Source organism: Anthonomus grandis, chromosome 5, assembly GCF_022605725.1.
Source record: "Anthonomus grandis grandis chromosome 5, icAntGran1.3, whole genome shotgun sequence".
NCBI lineage: Eukaryota > Metazoa > Arthropoda > Insecta > Coleoptera > Curculionidae > Anthonomus > Anthonomus grandis.
This window is the reverse complement of record NC_065550.1, coordinates 4708718-4722783: the sequence shown is the minus strand read 5'-3', so window position 1 is coordinate 4722783 and position 14066 is coordinate 4708718. Positions and strand designations below refer to the sequence as shown.

The 14066-nt window shown below is 30.9% G+C and overlaps 1 protein-coding gene across 7 annotated transcripts in view; it reads left to right on the top strand.

Annotated features, from left to right (window-relative positions):
• LOC126736366 (transcriptional regulator ATRX-like) overlaps positions 1-14066 on the top strand; it is a 292446-nt gene that overhangs the window by 145013 nt on the left and 133367 nt on the right. For all 7 annotated transcript variants that reach the window (XM_050440688.1, XM_050440690.1, XM_050440686.1 and 4 more), the window contains exons 22-27: positions 2403-2540; positions 2593-2768; positions 6286-6477; positions 12778-13016; positions 13070-13240; positions 13292-13463. In XM_050440688.1, coding sequence (XP_050296645.1) covers positions 2403-2540; positions 2593-2768; positions 6286-6477; positions 12778-13016; positions 13070-13240; positions 13292-13463 — 1088 coding nt within the window. The remainder of the gene's footprint in view (positions 1-2402; positions 2541-2592; positions 2769-6285; positions 6478-12777; positions 13017-13069; positions 13241-13291; positions 13464-14066) is intronic.

The window sequence follows — 14066 nt, the reverse complement described above, 5'->3', positions numbered from 1 at the left end:
TCGTTTAGAGAAATGTCCGGTACAAACTAAGAAGGAATGGAATATAATATCAGCAAAGGGGAAGCTATAAGTATTATCGAAATGGCACCAGCATGCTCGTACAATGGAAAGATAATAAAGTTGTTTCTGTTGCATCCAATTTTGAAACCACTGAAGTAACTAACACACTTCGTTGGCACAGTGTCACCCGATCTAAGAAGACAATTCCTCAGCCGAAAATAGTAGCCAACTATAGTAAATATATGGATGGTGTGGACAAATTAGATGGTATTATTGCGGCTTATAGATCAATATTTCGACAAAGGAAATGGTATTGGCCACTAGTCTTATATTTATTAGATGTATCTGTTGTGAATGCTTGGTTACTTATGCGAAAATTGAAAACAAATCATCCTGACTCTGTTAGTTTATTTGGCGTTTCGACGATACATATCGCTAAGTTTTTTGAAAAGTTTTGGTACTAAACCCCTGCAAGGGGGTGAAAAACCAGAGTGCCTCGACCATTACATGACGTACGATTCGATAATATTGGGCATCTGATCTACAATGAAACCGACCGCCGATGTGTTCTATGTGGAAAAAAAACCAATTCATTTGCGAAAAGTGTAGCATTGCATTCTAAAATTTTACCATGATAACTAAAATATAATGTAATTATATACAAAACATAATAAACATGTTATCTTACTTTAATTATTTTTTTTCCTTTTGCCCAGCGTCCCTCTAAAGGGACGGCCTAAAACAAAGGCTCTAGTGAATTAAAACTTAAAAAACAATTTTTTTATGTTTATTAGACCCATAATAAGGTATTTTTTCTAATTATAATTTAAAAATAAAACAAAAACTAACTTTGGACACTAATGGGTTAAATAGTTTTAAAAAGCATGTGAAATTAATGCTCCTGCAGATTCAACTATAGGCTCGCAACTAACTAATATGTACATACATTTTTGTTTTATTCTTGTCTTTGGGTTTTCTTCTCTTTGTCTTTTTAACAATAGAGGTGCACGCATTCGCTTTTGACCTAAAATACATACAAGTAAACATTATCAAAAATTGTCTGGACCGTCCATCATTCGTCTCCCACCATTCGTCGTTTCCTCCGCCTCCCTCTAGCTCTAGCCTCAGGCTTCTAATTAATTCTTATAGAAAAATTATATTATAAATAAAAATTTATTAAAATATTAATTACTTATATTGATTCTTAGCACACACTCGTGCAAATCTGTTGTTATTCTTTCTGTAATAATTTATTTAGTTTGATGATTTTTTTTGGGGTTTTTTTTTATTAATTAACTTTAAGTTGACGGGTTTGTCCCACTCTTAGCTTTTTTTGTCAGTAGCTAAAGAGTATCGATTGTTGAAAATCGCGGGACAGACCTTTTTGCCGGAAGAAGATGTAATTTCGAATATTAAATATCTTTACATTTTGTTTCTAGGGATGTATTGACTCTTTATGGCAAATAAATTACTTTTGATTTGATTTGATTTGAATTGATTTGATTAGGCAAAAAAGATATGTCGTAATTTATCTAAGTAATAGGGTGTAACTAACGCCCTGTATAAATAATGCTAAATTCGCCACAAAGTTCGTAATTTACATGTCAAAACACATGAAGTCGCCAATTTTCAAGACAATACTTCTTAAAATCACAAAATTATTAAGAAATTTCCAATTAAAATTCCTACTTTAAATACCCTGTATCTCGTAAACCTGCAATATTTGTATAAGACGTGTTAAGCTCAATCGCCATATTTTGGTGTGTAGTATCTCCAGTTCAGAGTTTAGTCGGGTCGATTTAATAAAGCTTGAGTCCGTACAACGAAAATTTTGGAAATATTTAGCTTTCAAAGATGATGGTTTTTATCCTGCTAGGGGACTAGACAATGATTTTTTATTAGATAGGTTTGGAATGGTAAACCAGAATGGTAAATAATAAAATTGATTGTACCGAGTTACTAAATCAAATAAGGTACATAATATCCAGGTTAAACACAAGAAGTGCCTTAAATTTTTATGGTCAACATGCTAGAACTAATATGCTAACTAGAGCGCCAATAAATTATATATGTTATTTGTTTAATACTTATTGTACACATTGTGATATTTTCTATGATTCTTTGAAAGCAATAATTAGCAACGTTAATTAATCTATAACTGTCTTCTATTGTTTACTGATTTTATAGTTTAGGTTACGGTTATGATGTATTAAGTAATTTTATTAAAATATTTTTTGTTTCTTTTTCCTCTTTGGTTTTTTTTTATTTTTTTATGAACCTTATCAAGATTTATTTATTTTTATATTTCCTGTAATTGGGTGAGTTACCTGTTGGAAATATAATATGACTATTTATCTATTTATTTATAATAGGTTGGCTTGTAATATCTTAGTAATTTTTAGGTCCAGATTTAATTATTTGCGACGAAGGGCATTTGCTACGTAACAAACAAAGTCAAAGGACCTTAGCCCTTAATAAAGTTAAGACGAGAAGAAGAATAGTATTAACGGGGACCCCTCTACAGAATAATTTGCTAGAATGTAAGTGAATTAAATTAAAATATTTTGATGACTTTTATGTAACATTGTCTAGATTACTACATGGTCAACTTTGTAAAACCTGACCTGTTGGGCACTGAGAAAGAATATAAAATCAACTTCGTAAACCCCATAAATAATGGACAGTTTGAAGATTCTACTGCTGGCGATATTATGTTTATGAAGAAAAGAACGCATGTTTTACATAAGATTTTAACTAATACAGTTCAGGTAAGTGTATAATATGTATTTGACAATTTGTTAACATTTATTTTTTCTACTACCGTGCGCAAAGTACTTTCTTTTACACTCAATAGGGTTTATAGAAATTGCCTTTTTACTGTAGAGTGTTTGTTTAAAAAAATATACGACGTCATTTATGATGTTATGGGTAATCAGTATTAAATGTTAAAAAATGTATCTAGAGTTTGATATAAATTAAGATTTAAGATTTGTGAGAGAGATTTCTTTCCATATTTATTTAGATAATATTGCACAAAACTCGGTTAAGGCTATAGTATCACATTTTATTTAATTTTTTCCAAAAAACTACAATTTAGTAAACCGAATTTAACAGAGATGAAGGAAAGCTTAAGAAGCAAGATAAGAAAAATAAAATAAAATGCATACAAAGCCGAGCATAATCTTATACGAAATACAACAAAAAAATTTTGTATAAGAAATTATGCATACCTAAATATATTTTAAAAAATAATATAAAAAAGTCACATTAACTTGACGACTTGAAAATAAATAGGCTTAATATTGAAAGATGGTATGATAGTTTAGTAAATTATACGTTAAAGTTAAAAATAATGGTAAGAGGAATATAAAAGTTACTTTCTATAGAACTAAATATTTTTTCGTAAGCGTTTAACTAAAATTTCAAATATAGAAAAGTCAACATTAAAACAATAGTAAAATAAAGATTTGCTTTGTAAATCAAAGAAATATAATCTTTTTAGATTCAAAAAAGTAGTCCATTTTTCTCAAAGAGACCTCTTGATAATAAAAATTCAGAGATTAGAGGGACACAAAGTCAATGGTCTCCCTCTTTTGACTTTGTGTCCCTCTAATCTCTGAATTTTAATCTTTTTAGGTTAACGAATAATGTTTTCTTATTAGTTTTCTTTAAAAAAGGAATATCATCAGGCCAGTCATCCGTTTCAGTTGGGTGTATAATGCCTATATGTATAGTATTTAGTGTGTGGAATTGAACAACAACATAATCAGAGTTACAGTATATTTTTAAAATTTGTATTATAATATAAAATTAAATAATTTTTACATTAGGATAATAAAATGCATAATTATAAAGTCTAATTAGCTAAAATTGCTAATTACCTAATAAGTTTCAATGGAAACATCACAATTGTCAAATAATTAGAGCGGAAGTTTACAATATATCATATAATACTATTACAACTACCCATCTACATAAGTTGGAACACAATACATACAAAGAATCATAACAACAATTGACTCCAAACAGCTAATTTAAAACAGGCGTGAGTTTAGTGTCTGCAATATGTGGTTATAAAATTCATCAAGTGAATAAAAGAGATTTTAACACAAAAATTGTTTAAGTCTAGATTTAAATACTTTATTACGTGACAAATTTTTCATCAGGTAAAGCATTATACACACTAATGCAATTATAGTAGGGACATCTTTTAAACATTGCCGTTCGGTATGAGGGAATTCTAAAACTATTACATTGCCTTGCCGTCATCACATTATAGACATCTGAATTTTTTTGAAAGGACGTAAAATGATTTCTTGCTATCATGGAAATATGTAAAATGTACAAGCATGGCACTATCAATATTTTAAGTCTTTGAAAGTGTGAATCTACAAGATTCGGTATTTTTTTAGACCTAGCATGCATCTTATTACCCTTTTTTGGCTAATATGACTTTATCTGAACCAGCTGAGTTGTACTAAAATATTAAACTGTACTGAATAATTTGATTGTACATGTGCATAAGAGTACGATAATAAAGACTCCAAACACAACTGGTCTCTCAAATACCTTATTACATAACAAGCTGTGAATTTTCCCGGTTAACGCTTCAATTTCCCCGTTCCAGGAAAATTCCCGATCAATTAACACTCTCTGGAATCTGAGGGATACTCTTACCCTCTAAGGATGCATAAAGCGACCTATCATGATGTCTGTATTAGGTTACCTTACGTAAAAGCAGTAAAATATCTAGGCGTAATTTTAGACAAAAAATTTAATTGAAGAGAACAAATTAACAGCATCATTTCTAAATGTAATTGTTTAAAATGCAAATAACTTAACAACTGATAGAGTTACATGAAATAAACAAGAGTACCTTTTTTATTCAAAATTGAACTGCCTTTCAGATTTTTTAGTCGTTTTAGCCATAACTGTTTAGGCAAAAAGATATGTTGTAATTTACCTAAGTAACAGAGTGTAACTAACGCCCTGTATAAATAATGCTAAATTCACCACAAAATTCGTAATTTTCATGTCAAAAGACATAAAGACGCCAATTTTCAAGACAATACTGCTTAAAATCACAAAATTAATAAGAAATTTCAAATTAAAATTGCAACTTTAAATACCCTGTATCTCGTAAAACCTGCAACATTTGTATAAGACGTGTTAAGCTCAATCGCCATATTTTGGCATGTAGTATCTCCAGTTCATAGATTGCCCATTTTTAATTAATCACCCTGTATATAGAGAAACAATTAGTCATAACGTTTTCAAGGTTAGGGTAAAATAAGCTTAAGTCCCACCTAGGAGGTCGATATAAATTACCTTATCATCTATTAAAATCTTTCCCCTCACTACTTCAAGTTCAACCCAAATATGTTCTATAAAATCATTTGTTTCCCTTGAAAGAACACGAAAAACAATACTCGACTTTAGATAAAGCGTAACCTCACCACCTCTTTCCATACGGTCCTGCCTTACAAAATTATAGTTTTGCAATTCAATAACTTCATCAGCAATATCCTTGTGCAGCCAGGTCCCAGAGACTCGATCTCGGCAACATGATCTTGAAAAATATGAAAATTATTTAAAATTGATCTGGCATTGATAAGTGCCCGTGAAAAAATTATCTAAAACATTAGTTTACTCCACTTCTTAATGCTTTTCCTATCATATTCAAACTTAATATTTTAATAACAGAAATGTCTAAAAAAATCCGTGTGATAAAGAAGTAATGACTCGGAATACCAAAATAAATCTGTGACAAGATTAACTACTTACAATTACACTATGTTTACAATGGACCCCAATAAGATTATTCTGAGTGGCAAACATGGCGCGCAAATCAAATCTCGCATTCTTATGGAAATACCCTTTACTTGTAATTTCAGTATCATCAAGGTTGAAACCTCTTAAAATGTTAAGCTTAATACTATTTTTATGTTCTTTAACACTTATTTTTGATTAATTAGCGCGATTTTTGCCTATATAGGCTTCCTTTCTTCTATATTTACTGTTTATTTCTGTCCTTGTATAGGACTCCCAAAATGAACGCCAAATTATATGCCTTGTAAGTTGGATTTCTTTCTTGTACTAAAAAAGTGTTTTCTCTTAATTATCTAACCATCATTTTATTTAATCTAAAACCAACAACGCATAAAAACTAAATAACTCAGTTTTTTTTGTTTTTTTTCGGTAGTAGAAAAAATTTGATATTTTAATTGTGTGTAAAGTTTCTGGAAATTAAGTTTAAAAATGTTTTGACAATTTTTTATTTTTTAGAGAGTGGAAGATACTGAACTAAAGCAATACTTGCCCAAACTGATTGACCAGGCAGTATTTATAAAACTCAGCGATTTACAGGTGAAATTATATAATACTTACTTAGATTTTGTGAGCACGAAGCCGGTTACTCTCACCAAAGCTGGAAATGTTAGTCATAAAACCTTTTTGGCAGATGTCCAGATACTTACGGTAAGTAAAAGAATATACAATTATACATATAATTAAAATTATCTTTATTTTATCTTTATTTTAAAACATTCTTTATATAATAGTCTGCATTACTTTAATAGCAGTTTCTAGGACTAAAAAAAAGTATATTTTAATATAATTCGCCAATTGATTTCTAAGGTAGCCGAAATTGATCTGGATGCGCATACATTTTCAGATAAACGTAATTGGTATTTTCGACTTCAAAATCTAGAAATTTTTCATTTTTTAATATGTGCGAGTTTGAGCAATAATTATACCATTATTTGGCCAATAAGAAACAACTTGGTTTTATTCTTAAGACAAGAGCTGATTTTAGCAAAGAGTTAAATGCCAGAAGATAAACGTTAAAAGAAATTTTCGAATGAGCTCGTCTGAAAGCGGCCTTAGGTCGTTGGACAAAGTCACCGGTATAAAACTATCGCTCATCACTAATTAATGGAATATCTGTTTGTCCTTAACTATTATCTCAAATTAGTATAAATGTTCCTAACATATCTTTACGTTACCCAGCCTTATCTTATAGGCATTACCGTTCTGGATTGCCTTCTCCCACATATTCTTAGATTGTCACGCTTAGTCATAATTTAGACACTTTTAATGACATTTTTAAATTATCATTTAGAGTTATTTTTAATACCTGTTATAGGGTACACATGAAAGATGGTTGTCGCGGAGCTTTTTATCTTTTTTGAGATTTGTATATTAGTAGTATTAGACTCACCGGGAGAGGCTAAACCTCTGCATACATTTTGTGGGATTTATTTATATAAATTATTTAATGACTACAACTACTTTTCCTTATTCTTACACCAATATACGCCCTACATCAAACATTTGTAGAAACACCCACTGTATAACTGACTGGGTTTCAAAGTTACCTGACGACGGCAATTATGACTCCATTGCATAAAGGAGGTTGTAAAGATCAAATTTCGAATTATCGTATAATTACACTCCTTCCCACGTTCTCCAAAATTATCGAAAGATTACTTCCAATCAATTAGGATTTTTGAGTAATAAATGCACCAACGATGCTATGTTTTCCCTTTTTAGTAGAGTATACTCTGGTCTCAACTAAAGGATTACTCGACAGCAACAATTTTCTGCGATTTCTCTAAAGCTTTCGACTGTGTAAATCCTAATATCATTTCTAATTAACAAGTTATGGCACTTCAGATTCAGAGGAACACTTCTCAAAAGGTTTAAGTCATATCTTAATAACAGAAGACATATTGTAAGGGTTGATATGGTCAGGTCTTCTTATAATCCGATAGAATATAAGGTTTCTCAAGGTTCGCCAGGGCCTATTTTATTTCTATAAATCTTTATAAATGAGACGATACAAGTTTTACTTGGAGAAACCCGGATATCAGATCAGATGGCCTACTCACCATTAAATCTTCATGCGATTCAAATCTTCTGTGCCTTAACGTTTTTAAAACTAAAGTCTTGTCATACAAATTGAAAGAACTCGTCCATTAACTCAAAGAGACCTACGTAACTAGAGAAAAAAATGAAAACTCTAAGTCTCGGTCTCAAAATATCTTTTTATATCTATTAATCAGGTAACATGTACTTAGCAGGTCATCTAGCTATAAGGTAATTTTAACTAATTTTTAATATTTGATTTTGTTTTAGTGTAAGGTTTTATTGTAGTTATGTGTGTTTTTCTGTTTATTGTAGGTCTGTATGATGCTTTATTAGCGAAACATGTTACCTGATTAAAAAAAGATATTTTGAGACCGAGACTTTTTTCATTTTTTTCTCTTGTCATACAAATATAGTGTAACGATATTGTGAACACCGAGAAACTAGCTGATTCTCCGTTATTTCGAAATGACACAAATGGTATAGCGCACGATGTCTCGAAGATTAGCGGGAATCTTCCGGAACAGCGTTCCGCCGAGTATATAAGAAGCCGCATAGCCAAGAGTTTTTGCATAGCCAATTCAGTGAAGTAAAGTTCGGAATATTGGCACGAAATTTAAATAAAATCAATTAAGTAAATAGTTGTAAATAAATACAGTGAAAATAAAGATCTCTAATAGCCGTGAATGATTGGGTTTTAGTTAAGTGTGTAAATAAATAAGTTGACTATTTTCGACCTAACGAACAGGAAAAAATGCTACTATACGTTGCAACATTTTGTACTTCATAACACCAGCTTAGCTTTAATAGAATCTGTTAAGTTTTTGAGGCTTATTGTAGACAAGTCCTTAAAATAAGACTTGCACATCGATGCCTAACCAAAAATGAAGTTCTGCCTTTTGCAATTAGCTCGGGTTCCAGAGAGTTAAATTTGACAAAGTCTTAATCAGACTATTACGCACTTTTTGAGTAGCATCTTCTATACGCTAGTTAAATTCAGATATCGACAGAACAGACAGTTGTCTTTTAAAAAACTTTTATTTACACTAAAAGGGCCTTAAATTAAATTAATAAAAATATGAACAGCAACAGTATTAGCCGAAGCTTTGACACTATATTTGTTTAGAATACTCAGACTCAAAAAAACTTGGGAATCTCCAAAAACACGTTTGTTTAATTTCTCAAGACACAACAGCTCTTCTCATCATGGCGGCATGTGGACTGTCATACGGCACGGTAAAATAAATATTAGCCATCTAGCGGCGCAGCGCCAAGGCATGATTCACCAAACTATGTACAAAGCTGGTTAATACTGCATATTAAAGAAATATGGATTTATATAGATTATACATTTTAAATCTAATAAAGAAATGGAAACTAAACAATATTAATGTTACCGATATATTACCAGCGATACCTATAAAAATAGTCCTAAGCCAACCATATTATAATGTAATACGAGGTCTGGCTATAACGAGACTGGTTACGAAAAAGGGTTTTATTATAAAAATTATTATACATTCGAATGCTCCCCTTCAATATACTCCCTTCCCCTCGCCACACATCTTTCCATACGTTTTTTCCATTGATTTTATTTGCTAATAAAATATAAATAAATAATTTTAAATAAAATAATAATTTTAAAGAAGAAAATTGATTATTCTCAAGAAACACAAATAATAGTTCAACTTACAAGGTTTAAATCCAAGATTTTCTAGAATATTTAGGTTCTGATTGTTCCCTCTTAATTGTCCAAGAGTAGTCCGCCAACATCCGTGAGTTCCACCTACCCTGGGAGCGTTTTTCCATCTTTGAAATATCCTGATGGAACCTTTCCCCGTATTTATTGCTTACACCCCTCAGATTTTCACAAAAAAAAAAGATAGGAATCCAGGCAATGGATTTTAAGTGACATATTCCAAGCCAAATCTTTGTAGGCCAGTAAAAGCTTGTTAATCATAGTTATATATCTTTATAGTTGTTTTCTATGATTTTGCAAAAAATTTGCACCAACATTTTTAAAACAAAGCCTGCAATTAGCTGTTTTTTTCCAAAACGTTTAATTTTTCTTGAAATTTAGGATGTTCTATTAATTCTCTGATTTGAGGTCCCACAAAAATACCTTCTTTGATTTTAGCATCACTTATTCTGGGAAATTTTTCTTTAAAAATATAAAAAACCATTTCCATCGCGATCCAACTAATTTAATGTGTAGTGGCGGAAGAAACACATCAGAACACTTCACAAGCGTTAAATGCTTCACACTTTTCTGTCCTCGTACTAAGGATGTACGTGCACGCCATACTTTTATTATAATGATTTTTTTTCTCGATTGTCCCATTGGCATTAAAAGCAGCAGAATTTAGTAAGCCCTAATTACAGACCAAGTAGTAAAGCAATAACTTTTAAATCTCCTCAGATTTTAAAACAATATGCGTTATACTGTATCTTTTCGAGTAATACCTCCATATTTTCATAAAGTTTCTTTTATATTAGAAGCATGGACTACATGAACCGAAAGTAACATCATTTAAATCTCCTTGAATTTCAGTTTGACTAGATTATTTTAAGTGACAAGACATGTGTCTATGACAAATAGTGGCTACAGTCCGTGATCGTGACAAGAATCAGTAACATTAACAAGCATGAACTTAAAATTAAGTCAACTTGAAATACTGGTCAACAAAATACTAATCAACATGCTGCCAACACCTCTGCCCCCTGTGTAAATGTTGCACTCAATCTAAAGCAGCCAATATTTATTCTAGTGTATTCAATGTTCTAAGACTTGAATCTTATAAATCCTTATACTATGAAAATAATTATCTTCATTTAAATTTCTGCTAGTGTTTACTTCGCCAATTTAGTTAAAAACACTTTTATTTTCTGTCTAATTTTAATTTACGACTTTTACATCTATGTACAATGTTTCCACATTAATAGGTATGTACAACCATCTATAAAAATCAAAATATAGATGATTTCGTGAGGGTTTGCAATTAGCAAGGGTTTATATAGTAAAAATAAGCAATTATATATATTATTGTATGATAAACAACACGACAGACAATTCACAATAATTCGGTTTTAAGAAACAGTGAACCAAATACGTTTTAATAGGCATGCTTATATATTATCCATGTATTAAATAAAGTAAGCTATATCGACCGATGCAGAAGATATACCGAAGCGGGTCGCCAAGAACTAGACAATCCGCTATACTCACATGTCAAATGTCAGCGTCGTCAACTTCATTACCGTTAATTAATATATTTTTTGTTGGTAACACTAAAAATGTTCAGAGTGATCAACATCAAAAGGACACAACTATAAAAATGGCGGCCATCAGGCAGCGATCATTTTTGGGTATGATGGCCATATGAATTAGCAGTCCAGGTATATTTATTAAGTTCGTGGTAACAAGTATATCACAACGCTAAAACGTCAAATCATGTCGAACCTTTGTATCGATTTTTATCAAGTGGAACCGACGCAAAACTGGGTTAGGGTGAGAGTTTGTATATTGACATGATAGTAGGGCTGTAAAGAATTTAAATGTGAAAATAAAAAATAAATAAATTTAGAAAAACTAGTCTAAAAAATAAAACGCTACAAAATTTCTCTTTTGTTTTTTAAAAGTTATTTCTCCGCAAATTTAGAAAAATGTGTTAGGCTCATTAACACACCTTCTGGACATTTTCGCAGATGCACGAAAAGTAATAATAATAATAATAATCGAATCGTATAGTTGAAAAAAAAGGCGTCTAGTCTAGCCTAAGGATACTCAAACTTAACCCTAATAAATAATAAATAAATTTCGGTAATCATACATAATAATAATAAGAAAAATAATATAATAATATAAAGATGAAATATTATAAAGAAATAATTGTTCCCACCAAAAAAGTACTTATACCCTTCCTTATACCCAACACGGGGGGAGATATAAAACTCACAACCTGCACCAAAACAATACTGTACACAAACAAATACCCTTGTATGCAATCGTATACAACCATCATGCTACCTCTGGAGCACACGATACTAGTGAGTTAAAAAATAGGAGCTTCACTGTTCTCTAAACAAATATAACCTAAATCCTGACTTAGACTTCGTAATTTGTCAGCTGTCTCTGTCATCATTTTGTTTAATTGTAAATAATACCCCAGACGCCAGTAATGTTATATGTAATTAGTTCTTAAACATAAATATCAAAAAAGAAAACTTATTAGCCATAATAAATTTTCTGTCATCTTTAAGAAGGAAATAATTTGTTGTTTGTTTTAATTTTTCCCGCACTTATTTCAACATCTTTGACATTTGACGTTTAGAAAACAGCTCCGGACGTGGGTAATTACTGTTCCAAATTGATGACGTATAAAGGGCTAATTGGTGTCGTCACGTATCTCAACACGGTTATAACTATAACCGCTTGGACGTGTTTGGTTAATACCATTTAGGAACGGTAATTAACGATAGACCGTTTGGAATCGGTTTTAGGTAAATTATGAAGTAGTAAATCATTGTTTGGCAAAAGACATGTTTTAATCGCATTATAAGTAAAAGACTTCTTGTATGTTCTTGTATTATGTCGAGGAATAATATATTTAAATTTATTTCTGGTATTTATATCATGAACGCTCAAATTGGTTTTAAATTTATTTTTTAAAGAAATTCATTTTAAATTATTATCGTAAACAATTTCCTTATCTTCATTTTTAGCAACTGTTTATCGTTAAAATATGCGACTGAAACAAATTAAATCCGGTTTTGTAGTTTGAATAGGTGGCGTAAATAAAATTACCCATTAAAGTCCGTGTGGCATAAACTTTGTTGACCAGTGTAATCGATACCAAAAAAACAGATTCTAGAAGTTATATTGATTGATATTGGCAAATCGATTTTTTTTAGTATATCTGTTCCCATCCGAACTTATTAACTACTGCTGAAAAAAATCACAAATCAAAAATTAAGGAACAAGATGTCATAGATGAAATGATGGACGAGGCCGTCAACCAAAAAGTGTTTTCTAGAGCCGGTTGGTACAAAGATCTGCTGAGTCCCGAGGGAGTTAAAGAGCTGGAATTAGGAACTAAAATGAAAGTAGCCCTCAGTATCGTGGAGGAGGCTATACAAAATAATGAAAAAGTGTATGTTAGTATCTCATTTTTTTTTCTATGTTCTTAACTTTTATTTTATTTAGGTTAATTTTTGCGCATTCTTATGCGGAAATGGATAATCTGGAGCATTTTTTTGCACAGAACTTGAAATTTAAGAAAAACAAGGATTATTACAGAATGGATGGCACTATAATTCCAGAACTTCGAACTTCCATGTGTGATAAATTCAATGACAAACGAAATACTAGCATTAAGTAAGTTAATGCTATGTGTACTAATATATTTTTCAAATCTTTCTATTTTAGGGTGTTTATTATGTCAATTAAGGTCGGTGGCTTAGGATTAAATCTTACTGCTGCCAACAGAATAATACTTATGAATGTCAGTTGGAACCCCTCCTACGATACCCAGAGTGTCTTTAGAGCGTTCCGGTTTGGCCAAACCAAAGCTGTGTTCGTTTATAGACTGATAACTATAGTAAGTCCCTCCCTAGTCTTATAATTAATCTATCAGATTTATAGTGTTTGGTTCACTAACGTATATCCGACAAATTTTGATAAATGATGATACTGTAATCTCTTTAACTATGCCGGGTGACACAGGAGAAAGGGAACACTTAGTAACTATTTTACTCTTTAAGATAAACAAATGAAATTTGTATATATAATTCAATTAATATCCAGTAATTTTGAAAATTTCAACTTTTTACCTAAATAACCCCCCTTTTCCATTTTTTTTTCACAAAACCTTAACTAATAATACACCAAACTAGTAAATTAATTAATTATTACCTAACTATGCGCAGGGCCCTTTATGCACTAATTACTTACTTATGATATAATTTAGTTCTATTTTTATGGATTAGAATCTCTTTATTTTCTTTTTACAATTTTTACATTAGGAGATTAATCCTGAACGACTACATACGGCCCCAGGAAACAAGGACTGGCAATTTTATTACCATTATATTCATTTTTAACGAGAATTAAAGCTCCTTTCTTATATTCAATGGGATTTATATTTTTATCATAAGATATTTTTCTTTTTTCTTTTGAAAGTAAAATATTATTTCTTGCGTCA